Below are 23,163 nucleotides of genomic sequence, written 5' to 3' on the forward strand. Positions count from 1 at the left end.
TTTCACCCCATCCAAGGATTAAGGAATCAATTCGCCATCCATACCTGCTGAGCTCATCACGACACTGCAGCATAGAAACACTCGCAGTGCTCCTGGTCCTGACGGAGTGACGAGGCAAATGTTGAAGAACCTCAACGAACACGGCAAAGTAGAGCTCATAGTTACCATTAATGACGTGAGAATGTCGGGTAATATTCCGCAGGAATGCAAGCACTGAGTCATGGACTACACGGGGAAGAGTTGCAGTGCAACTACTCTTCATCTGTTAACATACGCTTCAGACTAATTGGAAAGTAATGGAATGTTGTCTCGGGCTGAAATGTTGGTGTAAGCTGAGTAGCAACACCCTGGTCTCCCATACAAGTTTCCAATACTTTAAAGCTTCATCGATAAAGCCAGCGACAAAGACAAGTACATCGAGAAGCATCTGTAGGGAAAAATTGGCCTTGTGAAAGTCACTGGAAGTGAGAAGAAAACGCGTTATGTTCTCCGCCTAATGGCAACGTTAATAGATTGCATTGGTAGAATGGAGGTGGCCAGCTTCACCTTTAGATCATTCCCGCTACAGAAGTCTTTTTAAAAACCTCTTTAGGAGGAACACCCCGAGAATAGGGCAGCCACCTTAAAGCGCACAGGTGGTGACTGCAACGATGTTTACTCTGACGCCGCGTGGGAAGCGGATGAGATGCTAGCAGCGGCAGCCTTAAACGCCTCCGTGGGATCAGGAGGCCTCTTCAAGTATGCGGAAGCTCCACCGACATACCGCATAAAGTTGCACGCAATTTACCTTTCTTTTGAAGCTATAGACAAAGCACTAATTGAAGAGACAGACACCAGAGGATACTACACAATATGCAGGGACTCCTTAGAAGCAGTAAAAACCCTTTCGGTGCCCGCAGAAAGGGAACTTGGCCTGGCGATATAAAACAAGTCGCAAGGGCACTCCACCGAGAACGTGGAGTGCGGTTACGAGTAGAATGGACACCGGGGCACGCGGGTGGCGCCGGTAGCGGCGCAGCCCGCGCAGCGGCAAGCGCCATGATACGCAGCCGCTAGCCCGCCTTATGGCCACCTATCATGCGTGCACAAAGTCGACTCAGTCCATACGGACTGAATATGCAGCTTAGACAAGACAATAAAAAATTATCGACGATTGCGATACTCAATAATTCGAAATGAGAGCGTCGTTCGAAAAAAGCATGCATTTTAGTCTTTTGTACTTTGATTACATAAGTACACGGTTTATATTAGGAAGAGAACACTTTGAGTAGCGTCGCTGGCGCGGACAACCTGTCTCCTGTGGCACATTGCAAAAGAAGCGAAGTGTGGCGCGTCTGCCTCGCTAATCTGGAGATCGTGAGGCAGCGCGTGGGTGACGTGTGGGTTTGGTTCAACGCAGCCGCCGCAGACAGACCTCCGGTCATGCAGAGATTAATTTTCATATATAGTATCGGCGGTCGCGCACGACGCATGCATTATCGATGTCCTGATCGGTGAACAGAAGACGGCGCGCCACTCTGGCGCCATCTCGTAGCGGTAGTCGCCGCACAGCTTGTCTTGCGCGGCACTACGCTTTTCTTGTCACGCCTTCGCTATACGCTCCTCCTCAGCTTTCCAGCTCATGGTTCTGCTGCATGCTCCACCTGGAAAGGTCAACTATTTTATCGACTGGTTCTGCCCGCCAACGCACCTGGATGTCCAGGCTGTTATTGGCATCCTCAGGGGAGCTCGTGATAGCTGGGGATCTTCAGGGCAGATGGTACCTTTTCCCATGTATGCCTGCATGCCAGCCCTTGTAATAAAAATTTGGCTTAGTCACATTCTGCCAGTGTTGTCTGCGCGGTCCTGTATAAAAGAAAAGAAACACGCATGAAGCTAAACGCGGCCACGAATATGTGTCACCTTCGGTATACCAATTTTCTTTCGCATTATTCGACCCACGCTTCCGCAATGAAATTAAGAGAAAAAAGTTGTAATTTATCACTCCATACGAAGGATTGTCTACGAGCAAGGCGGCTTCACAGATGGCAAAGGCGGGACATCTGCACTCCTGAATTAACACGACGCGCCCACTGGAGAGTTATTTCTGCACTTGCTTGGGCCGATGTCGCTGTTTTTCGCCAGTATATAACACTAATATTCGGTGCGGTCGATGCTCACGCGATTTTATAAAAGATATAGAAGGATGTACACCCGTCAGCAAAAGTGTACGGACCAGGGATTAGGCGCTAAAGCTGATTTTCTCCTCTACCTGTAAAAGTAACTTGAAATTGAAGACTGCAGTGGAAATCTTGGCACTTTGACTTTTCCACTGTACTCGTCAAACTAAGTTGATGCATGGTAATTACGAATAAATTTTAAATTACGAAGTTTCTTTCAGTCACGCTGTGGTCTGTAACGTTTGCCCACTGTGTATCTGCGCCAAACTATTGAAGCCAGGGTGTGAGATAAAATGCGACGTAAGAGAACACCGTCCATTGTCTGTGTTTCTGGTCTGTGTATCTTTCAAATGTTCTCGTTGTTGTGCTTCACTTGAACGCACAAAATTTTGTTTTCATTACGGAAACGTTCGAAGGGTCAAAGCTTTAGGCGCGTACCTCTCTGAAGGTCACAGTGGAGCGCTTTGCTTTCTGATATCTTTTGGCAACCACCGTAGTCCTCCATAAAGAAAGCAACAAAATCCCAATAAACAAGGGCGTCAGGCAGGGAGATACGATCTCTCCAATGCTATTCACAGCGTGTTTACAGGAGGTATTCAGGGACCTGGATTGGGAAGAATAGGGGATAAATGTTAACGGAGAATACCTTAGTAACTTGCGATTCGCTGATGATATTGCCTTGCTTAGTAACTCAGGGGACCAATTGCAATGCATGCTCACTGACCTGGAGATTCAAAGCAGAAGAGTGGGTGTAAAACTTAATCTGCAGAAAACTAAAGTAATGTATAACAGTCTCGGAAGAGAACAGCAATTTACAATAGGTTGCGAGGCACTGGAAGTGGTAAGGGAATACATCTACTTAGGGCAGGTAGAGACGCCAGATCCGGATCATGAGACGGAAATAATAAGAAGAATAAGAATGGGCTGGGGTGCGTTTGGCAGGCATTCTCAGATCATGAACCGCAGGTTGCCTATATCCCTCAAGGGAAAAGTGTATAACAGCTGTGTCTTACCAGTACTCACCTACGGGGCAGAAACCTAGAGGCTTACGAAAAGGGTTCTACTTGAATTGAGGACGACGCAACGAGCTATGGAAAGAAGAATGATGGGTGTAACGTTAAGGCATAAGAAAAGAGCAGATTGGGTGAGGGAACAAACGCAAGTTAATGACATCTTAGTTGAAATCAAGAAAAAGAAATGGGCATGGGCAGGATATGTAATGAGGAGGGAAGATAACCGATGGTCATTAAGGGTTACGGACTGGATGCCAAGGGAAGGGAAGCGTAGCAGAGGGCGGCAGAAAGTTAGGTGGGCGGATGAGATTAAGAAGTTTGCAGGGACAACATGGCCATAATTAGTACGTGACCGGGGTTGTTGGAGAAGTATGGCAGAGGCCTTTGCCCTGCAGTGGGCGTAAGCAGGCTCATGATGATGATGATGATGCTCTGGCAAGTTCGCGCATAATTCCGATACATTTAATCAACTTGCTGACCTCTTTATGTGATAACGTTTCTGTTCGTTTTTTTTTGCCATTTTATGTATTTCCAGGCAAGCAGAACCGTTGGCAGGTAGTATTTTTTTATTCGTCCACAGAAATGCAAGACGTTCCAAAGTGAGACGATCTGCTGAGCAAATGTTTCTTTTCTTTTCGTACGCAGGCCCGCAGTAATGGACGCCACATCAGACAACGCACCTTTCAGCCTTTACGCTGGTGTACCTTCGACAAGTTTTCTTTTGAAGCCTGAGAAAGTAAGTTCGCAGAATCTCGGCTTTGTGGTGCAGGAGTAAGCCTATAAGGTGAGGTAGCAGAACAGGTAGCAAAGCCTCCCACCACCACTCTAGGAGTAGCCATTTACGGCTATTGTGATCGTTAATAAGAAACTTTATGAACTCTTTTCTGAAGCACTCTTCGCAGAACGTCGACGTACCTGCATGTGCTCGTTATTGCCCAGCATGGAATGCACTTGTTTTACACAACAGAACAGCTAACCGGAGCTATTTATGCATGTTTAGATGATGGCGAAGATTATATCGAATTTCAAAATCGCTTCTGCTAGACGAACTGGTCTTGTTCTTCGAGCATCCTGTCCTTTGCAAACATGATGGTCTGTCTTCTGTAGAAGCTGTTTTTCGGTATTTAATAACGTTCCGGGAGGAACGACACTCAAACACCTATACTATCACTGAAATCTACATTTCCGGCATACTGGCATACTTGTGAAGCAGATGCTTCTTCTGATATATTAACACAGGCCAGGCTATCCATTTCCATATTGAAGTCCGACTGTAGAAGAATGGGAATGTAGGTCATCTAACTATTGTATGTTAGGCTTTAAAGAGTATTGATGAGAAAAGATGCAGCGCCGACACTAAATGAATTAGTGTAGCTGTGTTTGTTTTACATGCCGACACGTGATTGGCACATGACAATACATTGATCCTTAAAAAGTCTGCGTCATCAAAGTTAATCAGGAACCCCGGTTGAGGTAACCGCGCATTAGGAAGACTTTACAGGTGCTTGTTTTCTACTAAAGCAGCAATGCGTGCGTGTCTCCCTTGTTCTTCTGTCCCAGTGCCTTATAGCGCTACTAGTCCTCTATCTTATTTCTTAACCATAGCTACCTTATTTAGGTCCAGTGCAGGATGACGGCTTCCACCAGCCATTCCATCTACCCGTGCCCTTGCGTCAGCCGATGCCGCTCTACACTCGGAAATTTCCTAATCCCATCTGCTCCCCTCAAATCCGGCTCCCTTTCCTAGACACCAAACCTGTTACTGAAATACCCTTCTTTTGTCTATTCTACACCGTACATTTTCTGCCGAACTCTTTTCCGAAAGGGCTCCTACACAACTCTGACCACGAATATTTCTGTGGTGGCAGCTGTGTGCAGCAGTGCAAGTCCGCAAAAATGCTTCCAAGTGTTGCCATCATTGCAAACGTACAGTTATCTTATGAACAACTCGGCAGGTGGTGTTTCTCACTCGCGTTCGCTTCTCCCCTACTCGGCATGTCCTGCCTTAGCAGACAGGCAGAGACATCAGTGCCGAATGGCATCGGCTATATTATCAGCAAGCTGCGTTTTCTCACAATGCCTGCTGTATTCTTCCTGCGATAGCCTTTCCTTTCAGTTCCATCTCTCCACTCTGTCTCGATATATTGCTTCGCAGTTCATTTGTTACCGTCCACATTTCGCCCATTTATAGTCGTGCTGACTGATTACACTAATTTTGTGGCTTTTTTCTTTTTGTTCTTGAAGATTGTGACTATGCCTACTGCTTAATATGTTCTAAAAATTATGTTTTACAATTGTTTGTCGTAAGCAGAGCAAGGACACCAGCGAAGTGTCGTATCCTGCTCACCACACGGCTTACGACACTCTCCGCCTCTACAACAACTGGACCGATGCTCGCCTAGCGCCTTTGTGCGCCCGGCTTCACGGTGCAGCGCTCTGGCTCGCTGCGGACGCGCCTCTCATACCAGTCAATTTCTCAGCGTTTGCACTACGCTTGGAAGAGTCCCTGGAAGAGCTTCGAAAGTCACCCTCGGCGCTGGAACTGGAGCTGAATGGCGTGTCTCTTGGTAGGTAAAAAAGAAAGCCTTCAGAAGTGTTGCGTTAGGAGCTTAGTTAATTCAAGCTGCCGTATTCCAACGTTCCTATTTCCACACATGGGAACCTGGTACTCGCTTCTAGCGCTCGCGAAGGTCTGTAATACGCAGAGAAATTTAGAGTGCCACTTACAAAATATCTACGTCACATAGTTGGTGATTCCAGTGTTTGTCTTCAAGATGTTTTAAAAGAATGGAGATAAAGACAAGATGTCAAGGTTTACGCTGTTACCGCGGCGCGAAACCACGGGTTTCTCTTTCTTTGAACGTTTATAACACTGAGCAATGTCTGAAGTATTCTCTAGTTTCTGAAGCAATGTGCAAAAACCGTCGAAACGAGTGTCTCAGTGCAAGTGCGTGATTAATACTAAGCGATAATAATGACGCACGTAGAATAGTATATATAGCGGCTGAAATTGAATACCAGCTATTTTTCTCTAAAGCGTTCTCTAGCGTCAGAAATAATGTTTCATTGCGGTTATCTGTGAATATGTATTTCCCGCAGGTATCAGTAAATGACGCTTCTAGTTTCCAAGTGCTACCTATTTCCCGGCAGGAAGTTCCAAACTTCATCGCTCATAGATCGGCCCTTTTTTTCTTGGTCTGGGAACCGAGCATTCGCTTCTCCATCTTTAGCCTGACTGCTTCCATCACTTGCCCTTCCGAAGTTAATTAACAAAATTTGTTTTCTCAATGAAACAATTTGTGTGAGCTAAAATCAAAAGTTCTATCTTGTTTGCATGTTCGGCCTGATATTTCGAAGTTTTTATTGCTGAGTACTTTCGCCTTCTTGTGTCTTAAGTTTGCATATAGAGCTGACAGGCTTTGTACCCCTTCTGATGGAAGCTGCTAACTAGGCTTGTTTTCTTTCTTATCCTTTGATTGTTTTCACAAATAATAATAATAATAATAATAATGATACTTGGAAATTATTTGTACAAAAATGCGTGCACCATACGCCGCGTGGTCTTGCAGTATTCCAAGCTTGAGTCCCTAATATTAACAAATATAGAACACAGTGATTGTACTTTTTTTTTTCAAGGATAACAGGTTAGTTGCCGGTCATGATTTGGCAATGCTTGCCATGTGAGGTCCTTTGCATTATTAGTAGTTTCGAAATTCCCTTACCATCATCGCGGTCCACTGCGATGACTTGGTATAGATACAGTTACCCTTTTACTGTTTCTGTAGGCCCACCTATTGTTTGTATCGTTGTTTACTGCTTTACAGCAAATGTGTAATTACTAGTTCTGCCACTAAGCAAAGATAAAGGCAAGTTTACGCCGTCGTCTCTGTTAAGCGTGTGCCTAATGATGATGTCAAGCCGTTTGTTGCGTCGCCAGTCGCATTGCCTTGTAAAAATAGTTGCCTTCAGAATAAGGACCAGTGCATTTCCCCCTGTTCGTATCTTTCAAGCGGTGACGTGCAAATGCCATTGCTGCACTCACGCTTAGACTTGTTAAGCTTGCAATTTCGATGATGCACATGATTGGGCTGCCCTACACAAAAACTACAAATTACGAAAACTCCAACATGAGGACTGTTTACTCACCTCGATGATCAGTCATGTCAGGACTTCGTCGCAAAGTTTCCCTTTACTTTTCCATTTTAGTCACTAACCGTGAGGTCAATTACGTGACGTCGTGGTACGGCTAAAGCCGCTATTCACGGTAAGCAAAGGTGGTGCGGCTGCAGACAGCATCAATCTGTGGTCCCTGCTGCAGAGGCAACTAGTAGCCACGGTCGAACCGTGCATGTATACCTCCCACCGAACAACCCATAAGCGATCGCTAGAGGCGCTTTTTTTCGGCTCCAAATTACAAAAGCACAGGGTGTCTCTATTTATGCAGTCTTATTTTGTGCGGTGCTGAGGAATATAGTTTCGTCTAATTGTGGCCAGCGCTTGTTGCGCTGCCAGTGAGCGCTGCGTTATCGCTGGGAGACAAAGGGGGGAGGGGATGGGTAATTCAGTTCTGTAGCGTTACGTGCCAGAACCACGATTTGATCACCACGAAGCCCGTAGTGGGGTATTCCGGATTAATTTTGACCACGAGTGCGTTTTTAGCCTGTGCACGGGGCACGGGCTTTTACTGCATTTCGATCCCATCAAAATGCTGCCGCCGCGCCCGGGATTTGCTCCCGCGACGTCGTGCTTAGCGGTGCAACACCATAGCCGCTAAGCCACCGCAGACAAATGCAGTCGCAATGCGTCGCGATGGCCCCCACTTTCGCGCTTTCGTCGTACACTACAATGTATCAGCTGGGTCTCCCCACCGGCCCACCGGTGGCGCAAAGGGTTCCTACAGCGATGCGCTGTGAGTATCGCGCTTCAGTCGCTTAGTCCTGCAACATCCCGCCTTCCGTCGCTTTTCTCGAATCTGCTCGAGCGTCAGCAGGTCTGTCACAACGCAAAATGTCCTATTCGCAGACGCTTTGCGCTTGGCGATCGAGCGCTTCCGGAGGGCCGCTGACCAGTGGACCGCGCATCTGACCCAGCTGAACAAAACAAGGTGAGGGCCAAGCATTGTTTAATTTCAACCTTGTAGTGCTAAAAAGAATATGTAAAGCTTTTCACGGCTAACAAAACAATAATAGGATGTACAAAAGACGTCGGATTAGGCTAGGGCTGGGGGCCTGAAGTTAAGCTACATGTCTAAGGGTGTTCGACTAGCGAAATTTCAAAGTTGACTCGAACGTTAATGTTGCAGGAAAACAGCCTTTGAAGATCCAATTTAATACCGACATTTATTTTGTATTTCAAGCAGAATGAGTAAAGAAAGGTTAGGTCAGAAAGGTTAGGTGTATTACATGTATCGCCGTTCACAACTAGACATCCGATCAACTGAGGAGCTTGCTAATGAGACACTGGAAGGTGAACATATGTGGTACACCTAGACAATGACAATAATGAAACAAAATAACTAGGCCGCACCAGATGAACGTAGACTGTTGTGTTTGTTGAAGTTTAGCGTCTTACTGCAACGCCGCGCACCAGTTAAAGGGGTGCAAACATTGTGAGGCCGTAAAGGAATGAATTCTTGTGCCTAAATCGCGACAGCGATTTTATAAGCTATCTAAAAGTGAGGCACTCCTTTTTGGGAACCTGAATGGGAACAGTCATTCTTAAAACCAATTTATGACATCAAACGGTTCTGCAGCGCTAAACCGTACGCGTAGCTGGGTTAGCCACTCAAGTACGTAAGGCTCCGTCTGGCTGCCGAGTTGCGGGTTCGGCGACAAGTGCGTCCAGCTCGGTTTGGCTGAAGGTACATATACCGGGAGTTCAAAATTAAGCTTTATGCTTTTTTTAAAATTCGGCACTGGGGGGCACGCGAAGATCACCTGTGCAAATAAGTTATGCGGTCAGGAGGACACAAATTGAGATGATAATTATCTCCGTCGGCTGCGCATGTAACTAAAGTTGAATAATTATCTTTTTGTTGACTGCAGTAAGTGGGTATGTCTGTATTGAAAAGTTAGAGGCAGTCGTGTTTCTACACAACATGGGAAGAATTTATTTTACACAGTATTAGTTGGAAGAATTTGGAAGTTTATGGTCATAGCACACGTCACTAATCATTGTCGTTATTTGAAGACACGTATATACGAAGCACTTTACAGCGACCGAATTTAAGCTTGTTTACAGCCACGCTACATCATTATTACATGTACCATTGTCACATCACCACACCATGTGCTTGGCGCTCTTTGGACAGAACTGGCCCTTGGGCTAGGAAAATTTATTAGCACCTCTAGGCTGTTTATGATGTGTAACTGCAGAATGTTGCGTGTATATCCCCAAATTTTTGCTGCAGCCAATTTGACACTGTCGCGTTGTATTCACTGTGAAGACCTAGGCACTGGCAAAACGCTAAGTGACTGAAAATAACACTTTCTTGGGCAAAGTTGTACCTAGAGAAGCACGCGACACTCAAGGCACAACGCTAGCAGGCGAGGAGAGTCGTCGATCGTAGAAATTTGACCTCCATGGGTCGAGCTCATCGGCAATTTTTTATTCATGAATCATCGCGTATTGAAGCTTAATCACTGATGCTGGCGAGGTTGTAGGATTTAGACTGCTATTCGCGTTGCGCAGGCAATCTGATTGCAGACGAAGAATATTTCGCTATAGGACTAACAAGAGGATTCGAGAAACTTCGGATGCATGAAGATGCGTATTGATCCGAGCGGGAACTTTGTAACACCTAGTTGTCGGTTATTTCCAGGACCAGTGAACTCCGCGCCATCAACGATCAAATGTCGTTGGCGGAGCACACAATGTTGAAACCAACGGGGCTGCCCGGCCGTCCTCTGACTCGGCACGTCCTTTGGGCACCGTCGGAGTTTGATGCGCGTCGCGTCACCGGATTTCCTGTGTTTGCCGACCTCCTGTTCTACATCTCCCAGTTGCCTGCGGAAACGCGCGAACACGGCTGGAAGAACGTGCGCTTCTACCTGGCAGACGTGCTCGTCGCTCTCAGGGCATCCGCTGCGGCTCTTCGAGTGCCGTCGCTGTGACACGGCTCTTCACCGTCCTTCCCGTGAAAAAAAAAATAGAAACAGTCGTTTCTGTGCAAATAAACTCAGAATGCTTGGTGATAGGTGGCTGTTTCAATTAACAATGAACTGAAAGCAAACAAACTGAATGGACAAATTAGGTGTTTCTACTGTGGGCAAATGTCCTCAATTGGCAGCTTGATTTGGCACGTCGTAACACACGTAGTCGACGGCACTTGAAAGAGCCACCAAACTGCAGTTCTATGTTGTGTAATATGGTGGCGATATATTTGGAGCGTGTTTGAGACAGAGTTTGGAGATATTCAGGGCACATATAGCACTCAAACAATAGTTTAAATGATCACGATTTCAAGGTAAGGCTCACTCAGGAGAAAACGCGAACTACTTCCAAAGAACCGAGAGGCGCGCGTAAAGTTGTCATTGTAACCACGGTGCACTGTATTGGGTATTGGGCACCATGGTGTTGGGATCGCGGGCTTGAGAAATGGAAGTGAGTAGCCGTTAAATGGAAATGTAGTATGTGCCTTCACGTTTATGGACTACCTTAGTGGTGTCAACTTGGCGCTGGATGAGTCTGAAAACCAGTATATAAAGGCTCTGCTCGCGGCTGGGCCACGATAATCAGTGCAATTTCTAAAAGCCGAGGCATGCGCGATGTGCAATTCCCAGTTAAAGCGACCATTGACAACGACGGCGAACCAAAAGGTCTGTGTCACAGGCAGGCTGTCGAACTGGAATTTTGGGGGGTTTGGTTCGGGTTCAGGTTCAAGCCTTTCGGGTTCGGTTCCGGGTTCGGTTCCCGAACACCATTCCGTTCCGGTTCAAACTGGTTCAAAGGGGTTCGGAAAACAACCAAGAGTGTTTTTTTTACTCGCTTAGAGCTGCATTCCCGTTTCTCAGTCACGTCGGTATCAAAGCAAATTCATAATGTTTGTTTTTGTAAATGTTGTGAGATGGCCAACTTAACAGTACAATCAACTGGAATTTGTGCTAGGGCGCTGATCTTTGAAATGTGTTGCAATGACAAGAAGTAAACTAGTCTTGAAGAATCATCGAAATTGGTGGAGCGGTTCAAAAGCTGACTCTTCCGTCTAGCATTCCCCCTAAATGAACACGTGGCCTTGATAGTTTTCGTTGCTGCCTCATGCACGATTTCTTTGCGATTGTTAGTTGTTTTGCTCTTTTGAAGAACCTAATAAATTCTCTACCTTCACCAGATAGAGCCAGTCAAAAGTCTGCACTTTGTGTATGTGTCTATGTTTCTGTTCACGTCCTCTCTTCCTCGCACAGTTTAAAATTTTGCTGAAGCTATGAACTGACTAGCCCAACAACATACTTTACTTCAGTGCACAGCTGGGTGTGTTGGTAAAGATACACAATGCTAGCTCAAGTGGCCACCGTGTTTGTCTTCTCTCCGGCGTTCTTATGATGTGGCTCAGCCTTGAGTTCATGTGTAGTTTCAATACTGGCTACTATATTTTAATGATGATGATTGAAGTTTATTGGCGCAAGGGCATCTAAGGCCAAAGAGCGCCAGGACATGTGTTTTGGTTTAGTAAAATTGTAAGTTTAGGGCTATGACTTAAAACAAAGGCTTTAAGGGGCCTACACCTAAGATAGATCTATAATACTAGTGCATAAATTCTGAATTACTAAGATAAATATAAGGCCTTAAATGCGTTGCTACAAGCACACGTGTTAAATTTTGATTGCCCGAGTCCCTTGCTGCACAAGTGCGAGAGCTCGGACACACGTTTGTCCATCAGACTGCATCTCACCTGCGAGGCACAATCTGATGGTTAGGATTATATGAGATGATGTCTAGAAAATTAACTTCTGCAACATACTTAAGCACTCTATTAAAGTTAAAAATGCATCCTGTGATAAGAACATTGAGGGATGGGGGGGGGGTATATGATTTGAGTAAAGTTCTATAAAATGAGCCACTCGCTCTCGGTGAAGTTCAGGACATTGAATGAGGACATGTAGGATGGTTAAGTTGTCACCGCAGTGTGTGCACGTCGGTGGATCAGTTGCGGTCAAGAGGTACTTGTGCGTGCCATAAGTGTGTCTTATTCTGAGTCGTGCCAGGGTGACTTCGGTGTGTCTATCAAGCTTCAGTGGGAAAGATTTGGTTAACTGCGGTTTAAGCAGTGGAGCTTATTTTCAACTTCCTTGTGCCATTCAGCTTGCCAATGATTACGGAGCACCTTTCGTTACACAGGTTTCATGTCCACACCAGGTATCCAGCTTACATCAACGGTATTCCGATGAGGCGCTTATCCAGCATTTTTGTCCGCCAATTCATTGCTTGCGATCCCAGAGTGGTCTGGCACCCAGCATACAAGAGCAAGGTTTTGCTTATACGCTACACGAATGTGTTTAAGGAGAATGTTATATATAAGGGTTTCGGCTCGTTTTGCCACAGGACAGGGCTGTGACAACGCTTAAAGAATCTGTGTATATTATAGACTTTTCTATCTTGTGCGGTACTATATACTCAACAGTTATCAGAATACCGTACGCTTCCGCTGTAAAGATGCTGCTATGGTTATGCAAGGTTTTAGAGTTGGAGAATTTTCGACCACGGACTGCACATGATACCGAAGTTGCAAACTTTGAAGCATCAGTGAAAAATGCCATAGATTTATACTTGTCTTCAAGGGCCACGAAAAATTGCTCGATGAGGGCATTTGGACAACTCTTTTGGTTAAGTTCAGTAAAGGACAAGTCACAGGTGACTGTATATTGCTCCCAAGGTGGGATGAGTTCAACGTAGTCGCTTTCTTGCAGCTCTGTGAAAACTATTCCGAATTTTTTCTGCGAGAGATGTTACTGCTAACGGGAACGGCGGGGCGTGTGAAGGCCTGTTTAAAGTTGAGTTGAGTTGAGTTTAATGGCACATAAGCAGCTTAGGCTATCATGCGACAAACACTAGGTATAGATTCTTTGAAAAAGTTGGGACACCTCAGCGAGTCCTTGTCTGGGCAAGAGCCCGGAGAGTCCCAACAAATTAACTAAAGAACTCGGTCTTCTTTCCAGAAGTGAGAAGGTGGATGAGGTGTTCTCTATTATGTAGTTAAGTACTCTGCGAGGTTTTAAAGTTTTATGAGAACTCCTGCTTCTTTTAAAAAACTAAAAACACATGATACATTAACAAGCGCATCTTCTTCTAAAATCAAAGCTGGGTGAAAAGGGATGTGTTCTTTGTAAAATATGGTAAAAAACTTCATTCTCAGTGGTTCAAGTTTTGTGCATGAAAATAGGATATGGTTTACTGTTAGTTCATCTTCACATAATTCACATTTGTGGTTGTCTTGCTTTGTTAGAATGAAGTTGTGTGTTAGGTGCGTGTGTGCCCTATGCGTAGACGCCTCAGAATCACTTTGAAACGTTCCTGGTGCGTGCAAGATTTCCATTCGTCTAACACGGGTTTTAACATGTGTAATTTGTTGTTTACTTCATTGTTCCGAGCAGATTGCCATTTTTTTCCTTAGTTCATAATGCATTACCTTCATGCAGTCGTTAGGAGGTATCTTTACTTTTTGTGATTTCTTTGTGCCGGCACCCGCTGTGGTTGCTCAGTGGCTATGGTGTTGGGCTGCTGAGCACAAGGTCGCGGGATCGAATCCCGGCCACGGCGGCCGCATTTCGATGGGGGCGAAATGCGAAAACACCCGTGTACCTATATTTAGGTGCACGTTAAAGAACCCCAGGTGGTCGAAATTTCCGTAGTCCTCCACTACGGCGTGCCTCATAATCAGAAAGTGGTTTTGGCACGTAAAACCCCATAATTCAATTCAATTCTTTGTGCCGGGCTTGTGCCGCACATGCAACTGCTCGCTCACTGCCACTAATTCCGACGTGGCTCGGAACCCAGCATAATCTAATGTTCAGTCCTTGTGTGGTGGCTTTTATTAAATTGCGTATAATGTCTCCTAATAATGGTGTGACTGCATTTCTGGCATGAAGAGCTGCGTGTGCACTTAAGGAGTCTATGTATATGATACTATTTGCGAGGTTCCTTACTATTTTCTCTGTGGCTATAGAAATGGCGTAACATTCAGCAGTGAAAATGGATGTACATTGCGGAAGTCTTGCTGTTTCTTCCGAATTCCCTTGGACAACTGCACTTTCAACACGGTCATTTGTTTTCGAACCATCCGTATAAAAATCTGTGAAACGGCTGTATTTTTCTTGAGTGCCAGAAATTCCTGAATAATGTCTTGTGGCGGAGTTTGTGCTTTACGGAACTGTGTTAAAGTAAGATCGCAAGCTGTGAGAAAGATCAACCATGGAGGTAGTGGATTTTGTTTGTGGGTAATGCCAGGTAATGTGTTCACTATACCAAGATTCCGACACATCTCTTCAAATCGCAGGAGCAGCGGTGTTGTAGTTTGTGGTTTGTTGTTGAAAATTACTCGTGAAGGGCATTTTGTTACAAGAGGATAGCAAATGCGTTTTGGTAGAGATTGTACCTTAAGAATATATGCACAGGTAAGAGCGGCTCTTGTAGTTTCTAGTGGGGGTTCATTTGTTTCTACGTAAAGGCTGGTTATAGGAGACGTTCGGTATGCACCGCATGAAATACGCAAGCCTGAGTTATGTACAGGGTCTAATTTTTTTAGGTATGTCGGTTTTGCTGAACCATACACTATGCAGCCATACTCTAAGGAGGAACGTACTAAATGACGATAAATGTGTAGTAGACATGTTCTATCAGAACCCCAATGTTTATTGACAGTACTTTGAGTATATTTAGTGACTGGAAAGCTTTCTTTTTGAGGGTGGTTATGTGTGGTAGGAATGTGAACTTTTTGTCAAAAGTTATACCTAAAAATATTTGTTCATTCTTTACTGGAAGAACAATGTCATTTAGGTGTAGGGTGGGGTCAACCTGTAGGCTTCTTTTGAGTGAGCAGAGGACAGCAACTGTTCTTTTGGGGTGAAAATTTAAACCCATTTTTATCTGCCCCAAACGCGAGGTTGTTCAATGTGAGTTGTATCTGTCTCTCGCATGTTGGTAAGCTGGAGGATTTGCATGCTATTTGAAGGTCATCGACATAGAATACATGATGGATCTAGGAATGATTTTTGCTATGGAGTTCATTTTTACTATGAAGAGTGTCGTACTTAAAATACAACCATGCGGCACTCCATTCTCCTGGACGAATTTCTTCAAAAGGGTTGCACCAATGCGTACATGAAATGAACGGTCGGACATGAAATCTTTCAGGCAGTTCAGCATCCTACCAGGAATGCCAAGTTCTGCTAGGTCGCGGAGAATACCAAACCTCCATGTGGTATCGTAAGCCTTATCAATATCGAAAATGACTGCTAAACAGTGTTGCTTGTGTACGAATGCTTCTCGGACTGTATTTTCTCGGCAGACGAGATGATCAGTCGTTGAACACGTCTTTTTTTAAATCCGCACTGGTGGATGTCAAGGAGTTCACGTGATTCCAGAGTGAACGTCAGCCTAATGTTCAGGATAGTTTCAAATGATTTTGCCAGACAACTTGTGACAGTTATAGGCCTATAACTACTAGGGGTGGTTGGTGGTTTTGCAGGTTTCAGGAACGGTACAATCACGGCTTTTTTCCAAGCCTCCGGAATTTTTCCCGATACCCATATTTTATTGAAGAATTGCAGAAGCGCGTTCACAGCAGCGTCTGAAAGGTGAGCGAGCATTTCATAATGTGTTTTGTCAGGGCCGGGCGCCGTCTGTTCACCTGCGGACAGCACCTTTTGGATTTCGTCAAGTGTGTTTAATATATTATAGGACTCATTTGTACAGCCACTTGCAGGAAGTTTTTTTTTTCGATTGTATATTTTTGCTTCAGGAACGATTGAGTGCAGTGTGAGCAACTTGAAACATTAGAAAAATGTTCCCCTAGTACGTCTGCCTGTTCCTGTATACTTGTTTGTGTGCCAGGAGCTGTTAAAAACGGAATTGTGAAAGGGGAGAAGCTGCCATTTAATTTATGGACTTGGTCCTGGCCTTCTTCTCTCCGGACTTGGGCTTGCCCGGATACCACGTCTCCGGACCATGCCATCGAGCTCTGGCGAGCACTGCTGCTGTTCCTTCAGGACCCTGCAGCACCACCCGGCGGCGATCGGCTCCGCGACATCCACAAGCGTCATGCCGCCCCCACTTAGCTGCCTCCAGGACGTTCTTTAATAAAACGGAGGCAGCCTTACCCTTCCCCTTTTCCAATAACACCCCTCCTCTTTCCACCGCAGCGTCTTCGACGCATTTTAATGTGGAATAAACGTGGTTTCATTCATTCATTCACATTTTTTTGGATATGGTTTAACTGTTTACAGATATGTAGTGCTTCCAGGAAGTTTTCTCAGCATCGCGACGGATGCGGCGTGCGTTGGCTTTTGCCTTTTTAAAGTTTACAAGATTATCATGGGTTGGGTATCTACGGAATATGCCCCAGGCTTTGTTTACCAGACTTCATGATTATGTCGAACCCCTCCTGTGGACTAAGGAATAGCTAGCCGCGCGGCATTAATAATACAGGTCGTGAACAATTTGTTTTGATCGTCGACATTTAGTTATTTGAACAAACTTTTTCCAGGCTGGCCTGTGCTTGAAACAGTGCCCAGTTTGCTAAGTGTAGATTCCAACGACGTGGTTTGCTTGGGATGATAAGTTAATTTTTACAGGAAGGTGATCACTTCCGTAGGGGTTGTCAACAACATCCCATTTAAAATCTGTAATAACTGATGGAGAACTAAAAGATAAGTCTAAGCAGCTCATTTTTCCTGAGCTCGGAGAGCAGTATGTGTGTTTTCCTGTATTGACCAGGCATACATTATTTGATAAAATAAAATTTTCTAGGATACGGCCTCTAGTGTCTGTTTGGTCACTCCCCCAAAAAGACGAGTGTGCATGAAAATCCCCTACTACTACATATGGCTTTGGTAGTTGTTTAGAAAGTGCTTCTAAATCATGAAGTGTAACATTTAGATGTGGTTCCAGATACCCAGCTCATATTTCAATTGCTTTAACATCAAGGGCGGTCACTGCTGTAGCTTCATATTTCGTTTGAAGCCTCATTTCATGAGTATAGCCTATCGGAATATCTAGCATGGTGGGTACTGGAAATAATAATGGGTATAATGGAAATCATAAGGGGCACGATGGAAATCATGGTGAAAATGGTGGGCAATGCTGGGAGGCTGTGCCCACCATGGTGAGCTATGCTGGGAAGCAGCAAGCAGTATGGTGGGTGTAGTGTAAAGGATGCTGGGTAACGTTCTACTATGTTGGGAGGCTGCGCCCACCATTGCAGGCATGCTGGTATGGAATGGGCAGTAGACGGGTATAGTGTGAAGGATGATGGGCTGCAGTGTGCTATGCTGGGAAATAGCTGGAGCCGGATAGTGGGTCGGAAACAACAATGGTGGGTGTACTTTAAGGAGTGGTGGCTGTGATGGGTGACGGTGTGTAGCAGCAAGCAACATACTGGGAATGAAAAGTGACACTGTATCTGGGAAAAAGCAACTATAATTTTTGATACACCAAGTTCGACTGCTTTAAATGCCAATTTAAGCACAATTAACTGTAAAGCCTACAGTAGCATTTTTACATGCTGGAATATGAAGCTCAATTTTAATTCACGCAGTAGTGAATAAATCAGGAAGCCATACAATTGGAATATTAAGCATAATTAGGTTATGAATAAAATTGTTTTTCATGTTTTGATGGGTGTAAATAAAACTGAACCACACAGTTCAAATTTTTTATGTAGAACGATGTTCCGGCTTTTTGGCATTCAGCAGTATTATGCGGTACATATGTTAACGTGTCCGGACAGGCCGCCATTGGAATCTGAACCTGGCAACGTTTAACGTTAGAACGCTATCTAGTGAGGCGAGTCTAGCAGTGTTATTGGAGGAATTAGAGGGTAGTAAATGGGATATAATAGGGCTCAGTGAGGTTAGGAGGACAAAAGAAGCATATACAGTGCTAAAAAGCGGGCATGTACTGTGTTACCGGGGCTTAGCGGAGAGACGAGAACTAGGAGTCGGATCCCTGATTAATAAGGAAATAGCTGGTAACATACAGGAATTCTATAGCATTAACGAGAGGGTGGCATGTCTTGTTGTGAAACTTAATAAGAGGTACAAAATGAAGGTTGTACAGGTCTACGCTCCTACATCTAGTCATGATGACCAGGAAGTCGAAAGCTTTTATGAAGACGTAGAATCGGCGATGAGTAAAGTCAAAACAAAATACACTATACTGATGGGCGACTTCAATGCCAGGGTAGGCAAGAAGCAGGCTGGAGACAAGTCAGTGGGGGAATATGGCATAGGCTCTAGGAATAGCAGAGGAGAATTATTAGTAGAGTTTGCAGAACAGAATAATATGCGGATAATGAATACTTTTTTCCGCAAGCGGGTTAGCCGAAAGTGGACGTGGAGGAGCCCGAATGGTGAGACTAGAAATAAAATCGACTTCATACTCTGCGCGAACCCTGGCATCACTCAAGATGTAGACGTGCTCGGCAAGGTACGCTGCAGTGACCACAGGATGGTAAGAACTCGAATTAGCCTAGACTTGAGGAGGGAACGAAAGAAACTGGTACACAAGAAGCCAATCAATGAGTTAGCGGTAAGAGGGAAACTAGAGGAATTCCGGATCAAACTACAGAACAGGTATTCGGCTTTAACTCAGGAAGAGGACCTTAGTGTTGAAGCAATGAACGACAACCTCATGGGCATCATTAAGGAGTGCACAATAGAAGTCGGTGGTAACGCCGTTAGACAGGAAACCAGTAAGCTATCGCAGGAGACGAAGGATCTGACCAAGAAACGCCAATGTATGAAAGCCTCTAATCCTACAGCTAGAATAGAACTGGCAGAACTTTCTAAGTTAATCAACAAGCGTAAGACAGCGGACATCAGGAACTATAATATGGATAGAATTGAACAGGCTCTCAGGAACGGAGGAAGCCTAAAAACAGTGAAGAAGAAACTAGGAATAGGCAAGAATCAGATGTGTGCGTTAAGAGACAAAGCCGGCAATATCGTTACTAATATGGATGAGATAGTTCAAGTGGCTGAGGAGTTCTATAGAGATTTATACAGTACCAGTGGCACCCACGACGATAGTGGAAGAGAGAATAGCCTAGAGGAATTCGAAATCCCACAGGTAACGCCAGAAGAAGTAAAGAAAGCCTTAGGAGCTATGCAAAGGGGGAAGGCAGCTGGGGAGGATCAGGTAACAGCAGATTTGTTGAAGGATGGTGGTCAGATTGTTCTAAAGAAACTGGCCATTCTGTATACGCAATGCCTCATAACCTCGAGCGTACCGGAATCTTGGAAGAACGCTAACATAATCCTAATCCATAAGAAAGGGGACGCCAAAGACTTGAAAAATTATAGACCGATCAGCTTACTGTCCGTTGCCTACAAAGTATTTACTAAGGTAATCGCAAATAGAATCAGGAACACCTTAGACTTCTGTCAACCAAAGGACCAGGCAGGATTCCGTAAAGGCTACTCAACAATAGACCATATTCACACTATCAATCAAGTGATAGAGAAATGTGCAGAATATAACCAACCCTTATATATAGCTTTCATTGATTACGAGAAAGCGTTTGATTCAGTCGAAACCTCAGCAGTCATGGAGGCATTACGGAATCAGGGTGTAGATGAGCCATATGTAAAAATACTGGAAGATATCTATAGCGGCTCCACAGCCACCGTAGTCCTCCACAAAGAAAGCAACAAAATCCCTATAAAGAAAGGCGTCAGACAGGGAGATACGATATCTCCAATGCTATTCAGAGCATGTTTACAGGAGGTATTCAGAGGCCTGGAGTGGGAAGAATTGGGGATAAAAGTTGATGGAGAATACCTTAGCAACCTGCGATTCGCTGATATTGCCTTGCTTAGTAACTCAGGAGACCAATTGCAATGCATGCTCACTGACCTGGAGAGGCAAAGCAGAAGGGTGGGTCTGAAAATTAATCTGCAGAAAACTAAAGTACTGTTTAACAGTCTCGGAAGAGAACAGCAGTTTACGATAGGTAGCGAAACACTGGAAGTGGTAAGGGAATACATCTACTTAGGGCAGGTAGTGACCACGGATCCGGATCATGAGACTGAAATAACCAGAAGAATAAGAATGGGTTGGGGTGCGTTTGGCAGGCATTCTCAAATCATGAACAGTAGGTTGCCACTATCCCTCAAAAGGAAAGTGTACAACAGCTGTGTGTTACCAGTACTCACATATGGGGCAGAAACCTGGAGGCTTACGAAAAGGGTTCTCCTGAAATTGAGGACGACGCAACGAGCTATGGAAAGAAGAATGATGGGTGTAACGCTAAGGGATAAGAAAAGAGCAGATTGGGTGAGGCAACAAACGCGGGTAAACGACATCTTAGTTGAAATCAAGAAAAAGAAATCGGCATGGGCCGGACATGTAGTGAGGAGGGAAGATAACCGATGGTCACTAAGAGCTACGGACTGGATTCCAAGGGAAGGGAAGCGTAGCAGGGGGCGGCAGAAAGTTAGGTGGGCAGATGACATTAAGACGTTTGCAGGGACAACATGGCCACAATTAGTACATGACCGGGGTAGTTGGAGAAGTATGGGAGAGGCCTTTGCCCTGCAGTGGGCGTAACTAGGCTGATGATGATGATGATGTTAACGTGTCCATGCATGCCTTTTGGTCTAACCCCCAAAAAACACACTTCGACCCCGCAACATCTTTGACTTCATCAAATGGGGTCAGCACCACCTCGGCTATAGTCACAGCACGTAAATAATGCTGTTCAATGTAGTGTAATGAACAGCTACAATTGCGAAACACTGCTACACACGAGGTGACCAAGCAGATGCTAAATGTCTCCCAATTAATCACAAGCATTAGTGTTCTGTATCAGGACTACTGTTACAAGAGGGTGCATTGCCTTGTGCTTATTAAAACTAAATTGTGCTAGAGTCAATTGTGCTCCGTCATTAAAGATACCAAGAACCAAGTTTTGTCGTACCCATTTTTTTCAAAGGCATTAATACTTCAGGCTTTTCTGCTCAAGGCTCTTCAATACTGCAAAGGTGACACGAACATTGAACATTGTTAAGCAGAATTATTCAATACGCAATCGCAACCATGTCTGTTTCCTATGCTGGAAACAATGATAGGCAAATGCCATGGCAATTTACACCAGCATTTATTGGAAGCTGACTAGAGCGACATTAGCCATGAGAAATAATATTGTTTATCAAGTCGATGTTTATGCGGTTCATGCTCGTTGAATTATTCAACTATTTCTGCAATATTAACATTGATGTGTCTTCATGGTTTCCTGTCCATATGCTTTGGTCATATACAAGTCAGGCCATGTACTCTCTAAGAAAAAAGCTATTTTCAAATGCCAAATGATGCTTTTACTACAGTGAACTGTACTTTCACAAGTGACACGCAGTTCAGCATGTTGCCATGCAGAAGCAAATCGTCTCTTGAAAACTTAAGCGACCTGAAGCAAAGAAGTTTAGCCTGACTGCGCTTAAGAACTTCCATTTATAAGAATCTGCAAAACAGCATAATACGCATGTCTACGCAAGGAGGGATGCCAGTTTTACCATTGCATTCGCTGCCACTACGCCGCACAGCTTCTAAGCACGAATTTCTTTTATATCACAGTATGCATAGAATAAAACACAAACTCCTAAAAATATAAGGAATACCACTTAAAATAATATGCTGACTATAGAAGTCGCGTGGTAAGAATCCAGCCCTAGCACTGTTTCACTGTAAAGTGTGACAAAATCCGCCTTCTCACTACTTTTCCTGGCGATCTAAACTTGGCAATTCCTATATGAACCACAAACAATGTGTTCGATTCGATCACTATAAGTTATGGTCTTTTAATTTCCACCAAAATCTCACTTCAGGTTCTGTGCAGTTTGAAACTATTTACCACATCTTTTGTCAGACAGTGCAGTACGACAGGGAAGAAGATTAGGAAGACGCATACACAGCGCAATAGCACTGCGTATGTCACTTTTTAATCTTCGTCCCAGTCATATAGCACTGCTCCGTGTCTATTATGAATACAAACCAACTAACCTGGCAACGTGCCCGAGCAAATAAAACAGTGGACCTATTTTAGAACGGAATGGTGCGCTTCAAGATCGGTGACTTGAGGCCATGATTTTCCTGTCTATGCTACGTCATTGTTTTAGTAAATACATGTATTTCATTAAACACCAAGTAGGCCAAGAATAAGTTCTTCAGGAAGTTCGATCTTGTCGGCATTATTTATTCAACACTTCATACACTCAAAATACATATAACAGGTAAAACATCTCTTCAATTTAGGCAAACAAGGAATGTTCCAGGACTTCAACTGTTTTAGAGCTTAATGCTACAATGCGATGATCAAAAATGCTGTAGAGGAACAGGCTCACTAATCATGTGCTTTGCAGTGGGCGAACACAATAACATGTAAGAGTGCCTTAGGTGCATTTATATGTGCTGATGTTCATTCACAGAAAGTGCCAATGTATGGTTACTGTTGAGAATTGACAAAATATGTTAATCAGAAAAGTAGACGTGCATGCTGAAGTTAACAGCAGGATATATATTGCTGCAACACTGCATCTGTAGATTTTGGATGAATTGTCAAGAGACACAAAAGAACCAGAGCAGATTTGTTGTTTTCTCACAATGCACATCAAAGCAGCAAGTAGCACTTGCAAACCATTCGTCACATTGACAGGCCTGTTATGTTTCCCATGCGCTGAAATACTTGCAAGCTGAACCTTTACAAGAACTGTAGATTCAGCTTACCATTCAGAGCTTACTACCTTGCCAAGCCGCTAGACCCAACGTGTGGCACTTGCGACGCG

The 23,163-nt window shown here is 44.5% G+C and overlaps 1 protein-coding gene across 1 annotated transcript in view; it reads left to right on the forward strand.

Annotated features, from left to right (window-relative positions):
• Window positions 1-10,365, forward strand: part of LOC126524550 (aminopeptidase NAALADL1-like) — a 56,066-nt gene extending 45,701 nt beyond the window's left edge. The window contains exons 15-18 of the mRNA XM_055067368.1: window positions 3,818-3,908; window positions 5,484-5,739; window positions 8,195-8,276; window positions 9,993-10,365. Of these exons, the coding sequence (XP_054923343.1) occupies window positions 3,818-3,908; window positions 5,484-5,739; window positions 8,195-8,276; window positions 9,993-10,284 (721 nt within the window). The 3' untranslated portion in view covers window positions 10,285-10,365. The remainder of the gene's footprint in view (window positions 1-3,817; window positions 3,909-5,483; window positions 5,740-8,194; window positions 8,277-9,992) is intronic.
• Window positions 10,366-23,163: the final 12,798 nt, after the last annotated feature.

Source organism: Dermacentor andersoni, chromosome 3, assembly GCF_023375885.2.
Source record: "Dermacentor andersoni chromosome 3, qqDerAnde1_hic_scaffold, whole genome shotgun sequence".
Classification (NCBI taxonomy): Eukaryota; Metazoa; Arthropoda; class Arachnida; order Ixodida; family Ixodidae; genus Dermacentor; species Dermacentor andersoni.